The sequence below is a fragment of the Thalassophryne amazonica genome, chromosome 1, assembly GCF_902500255.1.
Source record: "Thalassophryne amazonica chromosome 1, fThaAma1.1, whole genome shotgun sequence".
Classification (NCBI taxonomy): Eukaryota; Metazoa; Chordata; class Actinopteri; order Batrachoidiformes; family Batrachoididae; genus Thalassophryne; species Thalassophryne amazonica.
Genome location: NC_047103.1, coordinates 73903875 through 73922364, shown reverse-complemented (window position 1 = coordinate 73922364; position 18490 = coordinate 73903875). Strand labels below are relative to the sequence as shown.

The following is an 18490-nucleotide window of genomic DNA, read 5'->3' as shown; positions in this document are numbered from 1 at the left end:
CTGTGACGGAGCGTCGCGGCGGCTGCGAGCCGACGCTGCAATCCGCCCGCACGTCTTTCATTAAAAAAATCTCCTTTAACAGTGGAATATCCGGATAAAATGCTGAAACCGACTTCTTCTGAAACTTCTCTGTTCTCTCACGACGTCCTGGATCAACAGAGCCTGAAATGTGGAGGTTTTAAGCTTGAAACAGGCTGATGACGCCGCCTGAGAGCGCTGCGCGACGTCTCGCACCGTGAAAAGTCCTTAAAGCGACAGAATCACCTCAAAATCTCTCATCAGCTGTTAAAATTTTAACTGAAAACCAGCTTAATTTTTCGAACCATGTCCACTTCGATGTGTCTCACAGGTTTAGAAAAAATTTTGATCAAACAAAGCGCCAGTCTCTCAGCAACTTCTCAGACAAAGGAATTCCGACGAGGGGCTGGACGACTCCTCCCACAAGGAGTGCTCACAGGCGAATGACGTCACCGACAGGCGTGGAAAAACTCACGCATGCGCACGAGGGTTCAAGCATGTCTGACGTAAAAACATATGAATGAAATCCATATAATTTTTGAAAAAAATAAAAAGGACCTATACTTTACGGACAGACCTCGTATATGTGTGTACTTGAAACATGCTATGCCAGTCTTATGTGCAAACCATGTCAGAATAGTATCTTTGTTTTTGCAAGTTTGTATTTTTAGCACCATTGACTTGTTTACAACACCTGTTTCTTGTCTGTCACATTCGGAATTTTCTGGGACTGCATTTGCCCAGATTTGAAACCAAAAGTAGTTGCCTTTAGGGACTAGTGTCTACACATAAGTATCAATGGACCATATGCTAATTGACTAAATTCTGAAAGTTATAAAAGGAAATCAGAAAAGCTATCTGGGACCTCAGAAAGCCCATCTGCAATTATTGCTTGATCTCCAAAATCAGTCTATGCAAGCGAATTTATGTTCAGTATGAGTGTTGTCATTAGAGCCACTTCGAAAATTAAATTCATGATAAGTAATTTATCCTAAACTGGTTTGGTCAAAATGAGAGTGTCCAACAGTGTAACAATGTTGTAACCACAAAAATAAAGTGCAGTATAAAGAAAGAAAAACAAAAAAGAAAGAAAAAAACACAAAGAAGTCAGATTTAATCAGGAATTAAGGTTGTTAAGCTATTATAGAGGGTTTTCAATCACGTGACCAATTTGCTGCAGGACAGGTGCCGTCTCCATTCTGGATTGAAGTCCTGAGCGATTTCTCTCAGCAGGCGCTAGAAGGGCATCTTGCGGATCAGCAGCTCGGTGCTCGAGGACCACAATGTAAATAAGCATCCGTATTGGAAGCGTTCTTGTGTTATCCTCAGCTGTATTTTTATGTAATAATATGTAAATGTAATAATAATATAAATTTATTGTCGAATAAAATAAAATAACATTCTGGTAACAGTAGACTTCTGGTAGTGGCAGATCTCTCTCAGCGCCACGGTGCCGTGAGGCTTCTTCACACCGACGTTGAAGTTTCTGCAATTGTTCGCCAAATGCACGTAGCGTAACACAGCGGCCACCGCGTCATAATCCAGAATGGCCACGGGACACAAAATGACGTGACCGATACTTCACATGAAAACCCTCAAGCCATAAGGTTCGTTTAGTTTTTCTATGTTTCAAAGTTTTTTTAAATTAAGCATCTCATTCATAATATTAGAATATATATATATTTATATATAATAATATATAATATAATAATACGATAATAATAATATAATTATATATAATATATAATTATATAATATAAGATAAACGAGTGCCTACGACTCTAACGTCACGCCCGTCTGTCAACATCCTCGGTTCACTCGCGCTGCTCGGTATAAATGAGCCAACTGCTCTGTGCGCTCAAACCATTATGTTAACTTCATTTTCAAAACTTTATAATCACACAACTTTAAAAACATACGTCCACGAGCCCAGCTCAGTGCAGACCACTGTAGAGTTCAGTGGCGCAGACTGACGAGGGACAGGAAATGACGTATCATGTCCGCCAACAACCAGTAGTGGGAGTAAAACGCAAAATAATATTTTATAATAATATAAGGAAGAAATAGAAGAAGTTTGGAAACAAAAATAAAAATTAAAAAAAGGATTTTGGTGACATTTATATCCTTTTAACCATGGAATGAAAATTCCAATAATTTTATTATTATTGTTGTTGTTATTATTTATTATTTAAAACACACACAAAAGAAATTCCAGCATCATTTATTTCATCTGTTATATATTGTTATCTGTTACATATATATATATATATATATATATATATATATATATATATATATATATATATATATATATATATATATGTGTGTGTGTGTGTGTGTGTGTGTGTGTGTGTGTGTGTGTGTGTGTGTGTGTGTGTAGCCTTGGGCAGGGGTGGTTGCCAAGTGGTTAATGCGCTTGGTTTCAGTGCAGAAGGTTCCAGGTTCAAATCCCACCCCTGCCACATTTCTCCATGTAAGGTGGAGTTGCGTCAGGAAGGGCATCCGGCGTAAAACCTGTGCCAAATCAACTTGCAGATCCACCTTGGATTTGCTGTTGCGACCCCGAGTGCAAACAAGGGAGCAGCCGAAGGTACTTACTATATATATAGCCTTGGCCTTATATCTCAGCGTGTGCTACATTTAAAAAAATCAAATGACAAAACAGAAATACTAATAAAAAAAATAATGGTACTAATAATAGTGTATATATGATAACAACAACATAAACAGTACATTATGACTGTAAATTAACATAATAAAACGTTATTAAGAGGAAAAAAAAGTGTTGAGTTTGTGAGGTTCGAACGTTCAACAAACATTCTGCCCCCCGATCCGACTGTGAACATATGTTGTCTCTGGTGATTACGCTCTGATCCACTCTTCCGAGCAGAAGGTGGCGGTAGTGTACGATTAAGACAGATGCCAACAGCCGTACAACGAGAAGGTGAAAAAGAAAAAGAAGCCGAGGTTCTTTGAAAACTGTGAGCTTTTCGCGTTGTGTGGTTTATGTGCCACTGATCTGTCAGTGGTGTGTGTGCACGATGTTCGGAATTGCGCTGACCCGCTGTAGCACCCGAACTTTTCTAACAATATTCGCTGCTAAAAGCTGCATAACAAGACCATCGCAGCAGTGTTACAGCACAGCTTTGTGGAGGAGGGCTACTGCTTTGACGGTAAATAAGAGCGGCTTTTAATGACACTTGGTTTTCCGACGAGACCCGTGTGTTCACGGTCTGTAGGAAATATAAACACTTTTGTGTTCTGTAAAAGGGCGATGGAGCTGTTACGCATAAATGGACAAGCTTGTTGCGCTGGCAGGGTCCTGGGGGCCAAACCCTATAAAGTGACAGTATTTCTATGACAAGAAAAAAAGAGGAGCTCTATGGGTCTGTAATCCATCCCATTTAAGTCGAAGAGAGTTTTTTATGATTTGTGTTATATGGAACCCAAAATACACTACTTTATAAAAACCTTGTAACTGTAAGAATGGCCTGAGCAGTGGGTGACCCCTCTGAGTTTGGTTTGCTTGAGGTTTTTCCTTGGAAGTGACTCCATAGCCGTTTAACAGCTGTGGAAAGCACTGCTCTCTGTGGCCGTTAAACCATTACAAGAATATATATATATATATATATATATATACACACTAATGTGTATAATAATTCAGTATAATACACATCTCGCAGTGAAAGCCACCCCTCTGAGATCTCGCGAGATTTGAAACGTCATTAGGGTGAATTGATTGATTGGCTACAGGAGTGTTGCTTTACGTAGCCATTAAACAGCTTCGAAGTCTGCCTTTTTCCTCAAAAACACCAGAGGAAGTTTTTCCCACTGTTGCCTGTGTGCTTGCTCATGGGGGGTTGGTAAGGTTAGACCTTAAACCCCTTTCACACCGGGCCTGCGTAGCATTGCATTGTGCTGCGTATCTATTACACAGGAATGGCTGCCTATGTTGTGCGTAGGGGGGAGCTTTGACCCTCCTCTTCTTCTTTTATGATTTTGGCCTGCCTCCTCTTCTGTGGTTTTGAAGCTTCACTGCCAGCAAAGTTCAGCAGAGTCCAGCAGGATGAATAAAATCTTACAATGCAGGGACGTACCATTCAACAAAGCAAACCATCTTTCAGCTCATGAAATATTTGTACCATTGAACTCATTAATATTCATTATTTGTATACTATTTTAGGTTTTCTAGACTTGCATATAGCTCACTGTATTTGCATGACTGTCTTTTGTGTGCAGAGTGGAAAAGCAGCATTCTTTCTGGGATTCCCCACCCTGTCCTTTCTAGGATATGAAGCTTATCACAGAGTGCAGAGTTCAGCTGTGCTGCACGCTTTAGAAAAAGGTAAAAACAAACATGCACGTTGTCAAGTTATGTCAGCTTTTTGCCCTAACTTAAAAATGGCTCGTTCACTCTGAAGAACACAAGGGACAACTCAATTCCTCTTTAGTTCTTGTTTATTTGCTTCCAGTTTTAACATTCCAGATAGATTTTCTTTTAAGGTAGTCAACAAAATATACATTCTATTACTTTCAAGTATTCAAAAGCACTCAATAGCAACATGATTCAAATAAACATACATGTTAAATGAAGCTCATTCATGTTCAGCAATCAATGAAATGCCATCAAAAAAGAAACAAAGTTTAAGTTTAAACATTTCCTGTTTGCAAACACAGAAAGCTTACAACAAAGACAGGCCAGTTTAAAACGGATTTTAATGTGGTCAAAATGATTCTATGTTTTGAAACTGTTCTAATTGAATCTTAAAATCGTTGAAACTGATTTAATTTGCTTTATTTGGAACTTAAAATGAGTTTCAACAATGTTCCACCAAAGATAGACCAGTTTAAAGTACTGCTAATGTTGTTTTAACCTGATATAAGCTACATACATTTCACTGTTTGGAAATGAATGTAAAAAAAAAAAACCTTAAATGTTTACAACCCCAATTCCAGTGAAGTTGGGACGTTGTGTAAAATGTAAATAAAAACAGAATACAATGATTTGCAAATCCTCTTCAACCTATATTCAGTTGAATACGCCAGAAAGACAAGATATTTAATGTTCAAACTGATAAACTTTATTGTTTTAGCGCAAATATTTGCTCATTTTGAAATGGATGTGTGCAACATGTTTCAAAAAAGCTGGGACAGTGGTATGTTTACCACTGTGTTACATCACCTTTCCTTCAAACAACACTCAATAAGCGTTTGGGAACTGAGGACACTAATTTCTGAAGCTTTGTAGGTGGAATTCTTTCCCATTCTTGCTTGATGTATGACTTCAGTTGTTCAACAGTCCGGGGTCTCCGTTGTCATATTTTCCGCTTCATAATGTGCCACACATTTTCAATGGGTGGACTGCAGGCAGGCCAGTCTGGTACCTGCACTCTTTTACTATGAAGCCACGCTGTTGTAACATATGCAAAATGTGGCTTGGCATTGTCTTGCTGAAATAAGCAGGGACGTCCCTGAAAAAGATGTTGCTTGGATGGCAGCATGTGTTGCTCCAAAACTTGGATGTACCTTTCAGCATTGATGGTGCCATCACAGATGTGTAAGTTGCCCATGCCATGGGCACTTACACACCCCCATACCATCACAAATGTTGGCTTCTGAACTTTGCACTGGTAACACTCCGGATGGTCTTTTTCCTGTTTTGTCTGGAGGACATAACGTCCATGATTTCCAAAAACAATTTGAAATGTGGACTCATCAGACCACAGCACACTTTTCCACTTTGCATCTGTCCATTTCAAATGAGCTTGGGCCCAGAGAAGGCGGCAGCGTTTCTGGATGTTGTTGATGTATGGCTTTTGCTTTGCATGGTAGAGTTTTAACTTGCACTTTTGGATGCAACGACGAGCTGTGTTAACTGACAGTGGTTTTCTGAAGTGTTCCCAGGACAGTAAGATCCTTTACACAATGATGTCAACTTTTAATGCAGTGCCGCCTGAGGGATCAAAGGTCACGGGCATTCAGTGTTGGTTTTTGGCCTTGGCGCTTACGTGTAGAAAGTTCTCAGATTCTCTTAATCCTCTGATTATATTATGGACTGTAGATGATGGAATCCCTAAATTCCTTGCAATTGAATGTTGATAAACGTTCTTAAACTGTTGGACTATTTTTTTCACGCAGTTGTTCACAAAGTGGTGATCCTCACCCCATCTTTGCTTGTAAACCGCTGAGCCTTTTGGGGATGCTCCTTTTATACCCAGTCATGACACTCACAATTAGTGTCCTCAGTTCCCAAATGCTTAATGAGTGTTGTTAGAAGGAAAGGTGATGTAACACAGTGGTAAACATACCACTGTCCCAGCTTTTTTGAAACATGTTGCAGGCATCCATTTCAAAATGAGCAAATATTTGCACAAAAACAATAATGTTTATCAGTTTGAACATTAAATCTCTTCTATTTGTGGTGTATTCAATTGAATATAGGTTGACAAGGATTTGCACATCATTGAAATGTGTTTTTATTTACATTTCACACAACGTACCAACTTCATTGGAACTGGGGCTGTAGGTTGGAATACAATTTGTTTCACTCTTGAAGTAAGTCCCTTCGGCTGCTCCCTTGTTTGCACAACAAGACCCCGAGGTACTTGAACTCCTTCACTTGGGGCAAGACCTCATTCCCTACCCGGAGTAGGCAATCCATCGGTTTCCTGCTGAAAACCATGGCCTCAGATTTAAGCCCCTTTCACACTGGGGCTGCTCCCAGTTCTTCCCAGTTGCGTTGTGCATCGTGATGACGACGCCGTGTGGAAGCAATCTAGTTTTTTCAATTTCAATTTATTTTCATTTATATAGCGCCAAATCACAACACAGTTGCCTCAAAGCGCTTCACACAGGTAAGGTCTAACCTTACCAACCCCAGAGCAACAGTGGTAAGGAAAAACTCCCTCTGAGGAAGAAACCTCAAGCAGACCAGACTCAAAGGGGTGACCCTCTGCTTGGGCCATGCTACAAACATAAATTACAGAACAATTCACGGACAAATATACAAGAAATGCTATTGGCGCACAGGACAGGAGGATCGCCAACACGAATACAACTCCCATCTCTGGATGGAGCTGCACCTTAAACGGAGAGAAAAAATAGAATCAGGCATCAGAAAGACAAAAAAATACTGTATAATTTGCCAGTATTAAACAACAAGAAAAATAGAGAAATACTAAGGTGATCGCCGGCCACTAGCCCTAAACTTCAATAAAAGACCCAGAATTTAGGCAAAGTTGAGGCTGCGGCCCGCTCCAGTTACTAATAAAAGAATTAAGAGTAAAAAGCGTAAAACAAAACTGTATCAGTATGCTAGCCATATGAAAGGGAAAATAAGTGCGTCTTAAGTCTGGACTTGAAAGTCTCCACAGAATCTGACTGTTTTATTGATGCAGGGAGATCATTCCACAGAACATGGGCAAGATAAGAGAAAACTCTGTGACCTGCAGACTTCTTATTCACCTTAGTGACACAAAGTAGTCCTGCACCCTGAGAACATAAAGCCCGGGTCGGTACGTAAGGTTTAATTAGGTCAGCTAGGTAGGGAGGTGTCAGTCCATGAATAATTTTATAGGTTAGTAGCAGAACCTTAAAATCTGATCTCACTGGGACAGGAAGACAGTGAAGGGATGCCAAAATGGATGTAATGTGGTCGAACTTTCTGCTTCGTGTCAAAAGTCTGGCTGCAGCATTTTGAACCAATTGGAGACCCCTAATGCTAGACTGCGGTAAACCAGAAAATAGAACATTGCAGTAGTCCAATCTTGAATAGATAAATGCATGGATCAGGGTCTCACCATCAGCCATAGACAGAATGGGACGAATCTCCGCTATATTTCGCAGGTGGAAGAAAGCAGTCCTAGTAATATTTCTAATATGGAGGCCAAAGGACAACGAAGGATCAAAAATTAGCCCAAGGTTCCTCACTTTGTCAGTGTGATTTATGACACCCGAGCCGAGGCTGAGCGTTAACTGGTCAAATTGATGCCCATGTCTCACTGGACCAAGAACCATCATTTCAGTCTTATCAGAGTTTAAAAGTAGGAAGTTTCTAGACATCCAACTTCTCACTGCTGCAAGGCAATCTTCTAAGGATTTTATGTGAACGAGATTACCAGCAGTTATCGGCATGTATAACTGAGTATCATCTGCATAGCAGTGAAAGGTATTCCCAAAACGCCGCAATATGTGCCCAAGGGGTGCTATATAAAGGGAGAAAAGCAGGGGGCCTAAGACAGACCCCTGTGGAACCCCAAATTTCATGTCACTAAGGTTAGAGGTAGTGTTGCTGTACAAAACACAGTGAGAACGACTGGTCAAGTATGATGTCAGCCATGCAAGGGCACTCCCAGTAATCCCAAAATGATTTTCCAGCCTATCACGTAGAATATGATGATCCACTGTATCAAATGCAGCACTGAGATCTAACAGCAACAGAACTGTATTGGTGTCCAAATCCATTTGGGTGGTTCAATCTAGTGCCAAGACGATGCAGCTTGGCGCCACAACAGTGCGAGGGGCACAAACAAAAATTAAACATGTTTAATTTTTTTGCGTCCTCTGCTCGATGCAGAATTAATTGGTTTCAGTGCAAGTCAGAGCAACAGGACAGTACTCAGCATGACTGGAAGCCACACACTCACAATACAACATTACCCATCGCCAATTTATGATTCCTGCAGGGCTGTGAAAACTCCACGGATCCACGGGATTCTGCGGATTTCATCATGGGGAGGGGGGCGGGAGTGTTAGTGTTGTACTCTTTAATCGTGATTGTTACTGAGTTTTTAAACTGTTTATCGCAAAGCGTTCTTTTTTTTTTTTACAACATCATGCAAGTTTTATAAGTCTGCGGACACTGATCTGTGTGTTACAGATACAAATCAGTTTCCTCAGATCCGCGGAGTTTCGAGGAGAATAAATGCCACTCAAAGCCTGGCTGTTGCGACAGTTGTCGTAAAGCGGGACTGGTTGGTTGCTGCGGTGACACCAGTGGCGGTCCTAGAGTGATTTACTCCCCGGGCGAAACCCCCTGCGTGCCCCCCCCCGCGCGCACACTAACGTGGCCACCACCTCCGCCCCACCACCCATGAAAATACTAACTTTGTCCAGAACACCCACAATCCCACAAATTAACTCACAACAGCTATTTTCAAGAACAAATTTCCGTTTTTAATGACTACTGCAATAACAAACACAAAGAAATTGGCACAGTCTAAATGTGTCATCATCCATGGACTTATCTTGCAATGATCATCTCAAAAGTTTGCAGGAGGGCATCATAATTGTTTGCCACAGTGCTCACTATCCGTGATGTGAAATTCCATTGAATAGGAGCATTTCTGGGCAACCTTGAGCAGCCTGCAGACTCAAGAAAATACATCCTCTTTGTGGATTTTGAGAAAAATGTGGCAAACCCAGAGTGATGCAAAAAAAATATTCTGCACTCAGATAAGCATTTAGCCCCCTGAGACAGAACCAGATTCAGTCTGTGTGCATAGCAATGCACAAATATTGCACTGGGGGCTACTGCTTTAACTTTGGCATGCAAACCATTGAAAGCTGAAGCCATGACAGCAGCAATGGCTTCTTCGTAAGGAAGACTATCAAATGGCTTCGCCAAAATCTGGTCCACAACATTCAAATTGTCTGTCATTATGTGCAGCTTGCTACCTAGCTAGCTTGCTAACTGGGACTGGCGCGAGGCTAGTGTGAAGTGTGTCCGCCTTTGAGTGCTTTGTGACGGTGAAGGAGCTCAGCAGCACCCGCTGCTCGGTAGGGACAGAAACTGCGATAGAAGTCAGAAAGAGTGATAGAAGTCAGTCTCCAAACACAAGCAGCTACAAAAAAACCCACCAGAAATAGAAGCTCGATTTGTCGCTAGTCGTTTTGAACAAAGAAAATGCCGCTAAGAGGATTAGGAAAGTCTCCGGTTCAACTCAAAACAGAATGAAAACGCTCCCACGGATGTTTACACCAAAAGATCGCTGATTCGCTCATTTCGCTGTCAATCAAAAAGGGATTCAGCCTCACGATCATCCAATCATCATGCAGAAGCTGAGCGTCCGGGCCGTCCGAGGCCAGCCCACTGCCCCATAGACCCCAGACCTGCTGAGCGTCCGATGGGCGGGACAAAGCCCAGCATTTATCCAATGACTCGTCTTGTTTCGCTGCATGCTTTGTGTCGCTGTTGAACTCTGTGGACCGTTTAAAGCACTGTGAAGCTGCGGGAATGAGTGATGGGAAAGCCGCGTCGTTACCAGTGATAAGAAGCTGATTCTGAACAAACGTTGAGCGCGTTGTAACCACGAACCCCCCCATCAGGACAACCCCCCCACCCCGTTTTTTTTTTTTTCCTGCACGGTCGTCACCCCCCCCCGCGATGTGCCCCGGGCGGCTGCCCGGTCGGCCCGCCTCCAGGACCGTCCCTGGGTGACACTGTGCAGCTCCTGTGCGACGCTTAACTAAACGTAGCATGTGGACATCGCAAACTTTTAGAACTTTCAAGTTTTTAAAAGAAGAATTTTGCAGCATGTCTGTGTCACGGAGCGACATCAGACAGAAAGAAGATGGCGAGAAAGACGGTTTGAAAAAGTCTGATAAGGACAAGAATCCGTGGAATGGTTGCTGGCTTCATGAACACATCTGAAAGATGAACGGGAAGAGCAAACTGGTAGGAATTTTTTTCTCTCTCTGGAAAATAGACGTTGTGCTGTTCAAACAGGATTTCAGAAAAGATTATGTGCCTTTTTTTTCTTTCATTAATCTAGACTTTCTTTCACTGAAAAAAAAGACTGTGGCTTTGAATTAATTTAGGCTACATGAATTTACACAACAATGTAAATTACTTTTTATTAATGTAGACTTTTTTTATGGGAAAAACAACATTGTGGCTTTGAGTGGATTTACAGGAATTTACACAAGAATGTGTGGCTTTTTACTGTAAGGTATGTTATTGATATTTTACCCTGATTTTTAAAATATTCTACAAGCTTTAGCTGTGGTTTTTGAAATACTTTTAGCAGTCTTTTCAATTTTCACGAATTTCATGTACTTTAATTGTTCTGAGTTAATGCATAATTTGGTTTACAATTAAAAGGAAAATCATACTAGGTCCTACTTCCACATCATATTCTGTTATTTCAACATGATCATTGACGGTTCAAATGAAAGGTTGAATCTAGGATCATTTAAATATTCACTAATTTTGAGATTTGTTCTTCCAGGAGATGTTGAAAATGTATCAGTAGATGAAAATTTAATTTGGTTTCTGGGGCCCCACAAGGTCCTAGACCCTGGCTCCTCGGGGGGGGGGGGGGGGCAGACCCCTTGCAAATTTTCCTCGGATTTCACAATTTTCATTTCACAGCCCTGTTCCTGCTGTGTTCCATTGTTCCCGAAGCTGCAGCTCCTTCTCTGTGTGGAGCTTTCTGGTGAAGAGAGGCACTGTGAAGCAGCTGCTTTTCTCACAAATGTGTTTAAATAAAATCCATAAAAGTCCTGCTCACAGACTGATTGCCAGAGACATCCAGTAAAAGGTCCGAACATCTCCAGTCCACTCACGGACGATTCGTTCACACACGCACATGTGAACAATTAAAAGAAAAAAAAAAACTGGCTGCAGGCAGTTAGTTCCTTGTTCTCCCCTCAAACTCTCATTACAGTATCACAGTGTTAAAAAAAGGACATAAGTCGTGGTCACAGACTGATTGCCAGAGACAGGACATGTCAACATCAAGTCGAACTCCAGACATCTCCACATTTGCTCATGGACGGTTCGCTCACGCGCGTGTGTGCGAGTGCGCACATCTTGCGGTCAAAGGACAGCACAGACCTGCAGCTCAGCACAAGAACAAATATAAACTAGAAGAGAAGTCAGAATGCACAGTCTGTCTGCAGCCAAATTGTGCACTATGACTTCTCTGTGCAGAGAACCTGCAGGCTGCGTTCTCACCTCCTCTCTGCCCCCTACTGCGCGCACCTGACGCATTCCTGCGTCGTCATGACGTGACAGGAAGCAACTGGGAGCAGCCCCGGTGTGAAAGGGGCTTTAGAGGTGTTGATCTTCATCCCAGCCGCTTCACACTCAGATGTGAACTAATCCAGTAGGTGTTGGAGGTCACAGGCCAATGAAGCCAACAGGACCACATCATCTGCAAAAAGCAGTGGTGAGAGCCTGAGCCCACCAAACTGGAAACCCTCCTCCCCCAACTACACCTCAATATCCTGTCCATGAATATCACAAACAGGATTGGTGACAAGGCACAGCCTTGGCGGAGGCCAACCCCCACCAGAAACGAGTCCGACTTACTACCGAGCACCGAAACACAGCTCTCGCTTTGTGAGTACAGAGATTGGATGGCCCTGAGAAGTAACTCCCTCACTCCATACTCCCCCAGCACCTCCCACAATATCTCCCGGGGTAACCGATCATACGCCTCCTCCAAGTCCACAAAACACATGTAGACTGGATGGGCATACTCCCAGGCACCCTCCAGGATCCTTGTGAGAGCGAAGAGCTGGCCAGTTGTTCCATGTCCAGGATGGAACCCGCATTGTTACTCTTCAATCAGACGTTCAACTATCGGCTGAACCCTCCTTTCCAGCACCCTGGAGTAGACTTTACCAGGGAAGCTGAGTAGTGTGATTCCCCCTGTAATTAGCACACACTCTCTGGTCCCTTTTTTAACTGTGGGACCACCACCCCCGTTTGCCACTCCATAGGCACTGTCCCAGACCTCAACCCAATGCTGAAGAGACGCCTCATCCAAGACATTCCCTACACACCCAGAGCCTTCAACATTTCTGGGCGGATCTCATCATCTTCATTAACCTTTAACATATATTGTCTTTACCTCAATTTCAAACAATAGTAATAACATACATGTTTAATGATTCAAATCAGTCTTTACTATAGAACACAGTTAACAATGGAAATGGGATTTGTTTTTTGTCATGAGGTTATAACTGCTGTTATTAATCCACTACCTCAAGACTTGGGTATCATAAATCATGCTCATCTTGGAACCAATGAAGAGACGATGTTTTCAGTAACATTTATTATTTTGAATGCAAACTCTCAACACATCAACTTGAACTTCAGCAATCAATCACTTTTATCTCAGGAAATGAAAATGAACAACTGAGGCATAGTCCTTACAACACGGAGTGGTGCTTGGGGAAAAAAAGACAGCCATGCTTGTTAACATATGCATCACAACATTTGGCACTGTCTGTATTACAGGTGTACTTTTTGCAGTTTCTGTATGTGGGTTGTGTCCTTTTATGGTCCACACCTCGCAGTGCTTCCTATGCATGTAAGATACCAGGGCAGTGTTGGCCATGAACATAAAGTTGGAGGAATGGACTGGTCTTTTCTTCAAAGTTAGAAACTCAGGTGGAATCTCCATCGTATTTTTCTGGATTGTTCCAATCATTGACCAGCTTTCTTTTGAGCAGCTCCTGTCTCAGGATGTACAATGTGAAAAAACTGTCGCAGGTAATGTTGTGGCCACTGAGGCCTTGTGACATATCTAGCACCACTTGTGTCTTTCAGCAGCTCCTCCTTCTGGCTCCCCTATATAAATTTGCATGTTCCATACATAAGATGAAATGGTATCACAGACAGCCCAGATTTGGATATCATTTGCTCTATTGAGATTAGTGATGGGACCGTCGGTATCAGGTTGCGATACAGACGTACGTCATTCACATATCGTAATTCACATATCGGAAAATACCGATCCAACCCGTGATATTTTCTGATACCAGAGACTGTGAATCCTCTCAATTGCTCAATTGCTCTCTGCTTGTTTGCTGCCGAGTGGGGGGAGGAGAGGGTGAGGTTTTTGAAGCCAGTGTCGCAGACCGAATGGTCCCCCTAAACTACCCCCCCACCCGAGATGTTCATGGATTAAGACCTCATTTCTGCTTCAAACTGCACACCAGTCATCATCTGTCTCAATGACAGATATCTGAAGCTTTTGTACAACAATCATTTCGACATAAATTCAGCATTATTTCATCATAAAGGCGGCAGAAGCGATGAGAGAGCCGCGGCTAAACGGGCTGCTAGCTGATGTTTTCACTGTGTGTCGGACATTTCAAAGCGTCATGGAATTTCACCTTGTTTCTGCTTAAAATTGACTTTAGAATGATTTAAGAGGTTTTACCTTTATCACCTGATGGTTAATAATCCCATTAATCCATTTGATTGCTTTGGGTGAAGCGACTCCATCTCAGACGTGCTTCTGTGGTCCGAAATGATGCACAGATGCAAAAGACGGGCCGATTTTTATGGGTGTACCATTCGGTCTGCTGCAACGGGCTGTTTGAGAGAGCTCTCTTCCGCAGTGTTCTAGCTGTGGTTAGTGGCAAACTTCTGCCCGGTTCTAGGCTTCAAATTGTCTGTTCGTCGAGCACGGATTTTCCAAAAAATTAACTGAATTGTTGCTGAACACGTGTGCTAAAAAGGTAGCCGCTTCACTGTCCTGTGGCTGCAAAATGCTATGAAAATTCAGCTCAGCGTGCACCCGAGGAGGAGCTGAAGAGAGATTCTGTCGCTGAAAGGTAAATACGTCTCTATTAAAATCCTGCGCATGAGCGCAGGATTTTAATGTAGCTGCTGGTAGTTTTGCACAGCACGAACACAGTGACTACGTTTACGTGCAGCCAATAACCCTTTCATAACTCTTTCATAACCAGAATATTAGCAATAATCCAGTTGCGCGCGGCCATGTAAATACCCGCAAAAACCCAAATATGGTCATATTCCAGTTTTTAAAACCCAAATAAGACCCCTGGGTTACTCCTTTTCTAACCCGAATATCAGGTCATAACGCGCATCAGGATACCCCCATAGAAAGGAACATTATTTTGTGTTCTGCGCATGTCCTATCCGCAAGGAATCTTGGTCTTTTGAGTACGGCAACTACTTGTATGCGGCGCGCACAACCCACCGGACACCACAGAAGCAGAGATAAACAGCACGTTGTGTTCTGTGTCCTTATCAGGCGGGCCGGTCGCAGTACCGGTCGGCATCACTAACCATTGCTCTGCCTCCGATGCGCTTACTGAGTCTGCGGGCTCGGTAAACACCGCAGCGGGCCACTCACACCGCCCCCCTCTCTGCTGTGTGGAGCTGCGCCAACTGTGGAAACAGGTCCAGAGAATACGCTCGCTGTTTTGATGCGGAGGCAGCCCGCAAGGATGGATTTCTTGTGGAAAAAATCCACAGAGCTGCAGGGTCTCAGTATACCACAGCCGCAGAGCTCCGTGGCCATGACTTGGATTCTTTGCAGGTCCCACATCCGTACCTCTGGAGGCAGTGAGCGAAGGGACAGCACACGCTTGTGTTCTGCGTGTGTCTGTTTATAATCTTCTCGCCCAGAAGAACAAAAGAGAGTGTTTACACAGGAGAGAAAAGTGAGAAAATGTTAATGGCTGTTTGAGAAAACTGTATAAGGGTGATTCTTAGACTACGGGCACTTATGTCCTTTGATCATATTGTATGAAAAACAGAAAAAAGGGGAAATTTCACACTTTTATAGTTATCTTTACAATGAAAGTGTGTTAAGAAATTTGTTCTAGTAGTCTATGATGACTTTTTCACCTTTTTTCAGCATCATTATATGCAAATATTGCCATTTTGTGCTTGTCCCACACCCAGACTTTTGATCTTCAATGATAAAAATGAATGGTAAAGAAACATTTTTTCTAATGTTTTAAAATATCTCTGAATAAAATATCAGTAAAATAATCAAAACATAATTGGGGTATTCAATGTCATACAACTGTTGTGATTTTTTTTAAACAAAATGTAGTTGTCCCACACTATTGCCATAATTTCCACCACAACACTGTAATGTCCCTAAACAGTTTGTATGAAAGATTGTTTGGGTAGTATTTATGGAGATAAACAGTGACATCAGAGCACATGTATATAGCGCCAAATCACAACAAACAGTTGCCCCAAGGCGCTTTATATTGTAAGGCAGTGGTGTGGTGGAAATTACATTTACAAGGCCAATAGTGCCCGTAGTTTAAGAATCACCCATAAAGTATGTAGTTAGGGGTTTTACACGAAGCAGGATTACACAAAGCAGGATTTGCATGAACGCCAGACCAAATTAAGCACCGGTGGAAGACATGCGTCGCTGTTTAGATAGGGATATTCCAAATGATACCAATGACCATGTATACAGGAATAACTCTGTCTGCTTAAGCAGACAGACGGGTTATTCGTAATAATTCAGAAACCGGAATATTGACCTTAACCCGAATATTAACGGCATGTAAACGTAGTCAGTGAGAGAGAAAGAAAATTGGAGAGATGGAGGGAGAGCAAGAGAGAAAGAGAGCAAACGACAGAGGGGGAGAGCAAACGACAGAGGGAGAGAGCAAACGACAGAGGGAGAGAGCAAACGACAGAGGGAGAGAGCAAACGACAGAGGGAGAGAGCAAACGACAGAGGGAGAGAGCAAACGACAGAGGGAGAGAGAGAGGGAGAGAGCAAACGACAGAGGGAGAGAGAGAGGGAGAGAGCAAACGACAGAGAGAGAGAGAGAGAGGGAGAGAGCAAACGACAGAGAGAGCAAACGACAGAGAGAGAGAGAAAGGGAGAGAGCAAACGACAGAGGACTTAATTTTTATTCTGCTTTGAGAATGTAAACATATGTCTCCCATATCAATAAAGCTCCATTGAAATTGAAAATTGAGAAGGAGAGACATAGAGACAGAGAGTGCTGTCTTTTCTTTTTAAGTCTATAAAAGTAAGGCTCTAAAAGTCTGTCCAAAATAAAAATACTTAATTCTTTTGCCAAAACATAAAATCTAGGCTTTCATCTTAGATGCACCTTCTGGCAAATTGTAGCTGAACTTTCAGGTCTCTTTTTTTAAGAAAATCCTCATATAAAATCATCAATAATGATAATAATAATATTAAAGCAAACAGAGCTCTGGTATCGGATCGCAAAAGTATTGGTATTGGCAGATATCCAAATTCAGGGATCGATATCAGATCGGAAGTGAAAGATTGTGGATCGGTGTATCCCTAATTGAGATATCCCGTAATCTGTTGCGTGCCAGAGAGGCACTACAGTCAAAACAACATAGAGAAACTACATGACAACAATTGCAAGTCAACATTATATGACCAAAATGTAAATTTTTTATACCTTTCATAACATTTTTAATAGACTGCATGCCTGAGAATGTGAAAACTAGCTAAAAACAAATATTCCGTGTTTGCTACATTCAACCTGCGTGGAACTTCATAAACGCATACCAAATTTCAGACATTTTATATATTACTCTGGAACAAACAGCGTTGTAAAGGACAATAAGCAGGGTGCTAAAGAGCAAACTTCACTTTCCCCTAGAATGACATGAACAGGAAGCGATCGCGGCTCAGAGCAATTCCTGTTGAAAATAACAGAGGAACAACCTGAGATTCTCGCATGTTTACATAAAGCAAACAATAATGTCTAAAAACCCAGATAATATATTCATGATAGTTTTAGGCGCAATATACAAATAGTTTCACCTTGTGATGTTAAAGCTGTTGTCCGTGTACAGCAGTTAAATTGCATCATTATCTGAGTGTGTCAATGTATTTCTCAATGTTGTTGACACCTCGCAGAGTGGCGACCTCTCTGAGATTTTGCAGGATTTGAAACCTCAATAGTGTGAATACCTTGCTGGTTTTGAGGGTATATACTGCCTGAAAAGGCAGCTGCCTCAAACCCCACAAGCAGTTCATCCACAGTTACTTTAAGCCCAGGGTTGAAAAGATGGGGAAGCCGGTCCACCCACTGGTCCCACATAGTGCAGCTTGCTTGATTCCCGGCTGTCAAATTGCATTGTCCTTGTGAATACATGGAAGCTCTTGAGAGACATTGTGGCTCTAAAAATCACTCTCCCTGTCACAGCATTCCACAGACTTTCAGTTGACTTCCCTCCTGAGTTGTATTGACCTCAGCATTAAGACCCAGGATCTACCAGCAGTCAACAGATGTGGAATTCTGGATGTCTCCAACACTATTCGCAAAGGAGGTCTGATATCTATAACTGTCTCTTCAGATTGCTCCCAATACAGTGTGGCTATCCAGCAGATGGATCCATCTTTCAGTTTCCATCTGACTGTGCTTTTTGATGTACCTTCTATGTCGTACTGCGAAGATAACACTGCAGATTTTAGCTTTGGCTGGTTCTCCCTTCTGATCAAGTGGTGCAAGCTTTGCTTTGGACCGATCTGACTTGGGTGCCTTGCTGTCTCTCACCCAAAATACACCACAGCTCCATAGCTCTGAGAATGTTGCTCCGCAAGGTTTCCTAATCCAGTTAACTGATGTGAGGCTTCTGTGGAAGTTGATTGGACTGAAATGTTGGTATTGTTCAACCAACTGCCTGGCTTCTTCCTTCAGGTTTTCAGATAGTGGCTTGTCCCAAGTATGTTGGTTCAGAGTTCTGC

General features: G+C 42.3%; 1 protein-coding gene across 1 annotated transcript in view; it reads left to right on the top strand.

Moving 5' to 3' along the window:
* The first annotated feature begins 2992 nt into the window (after window positions 1-2992).
* LOC117511803 (regulator of microtubule dynamics protein 1-like) overlaps window positions 2993-18490 on the top strand; it is an 88692-nt gene continuing 73194 nt past the window's right edge. Inside the window, exons 1-2 of the mRNA XM_034171721.1 lie at window positions 2993-3191; window positions 4258-4363. Of these exons, the coding sequence (XP_034027612.1) occupies window positions 3060-3191; window positions 4258-4363 (238 nt within the window). The 5' untranslated portion in view covers window positions 2993-3059. The remainder of the gene's footprint in view (window positions 3192-4257; window positions 4364-18490) is intronic.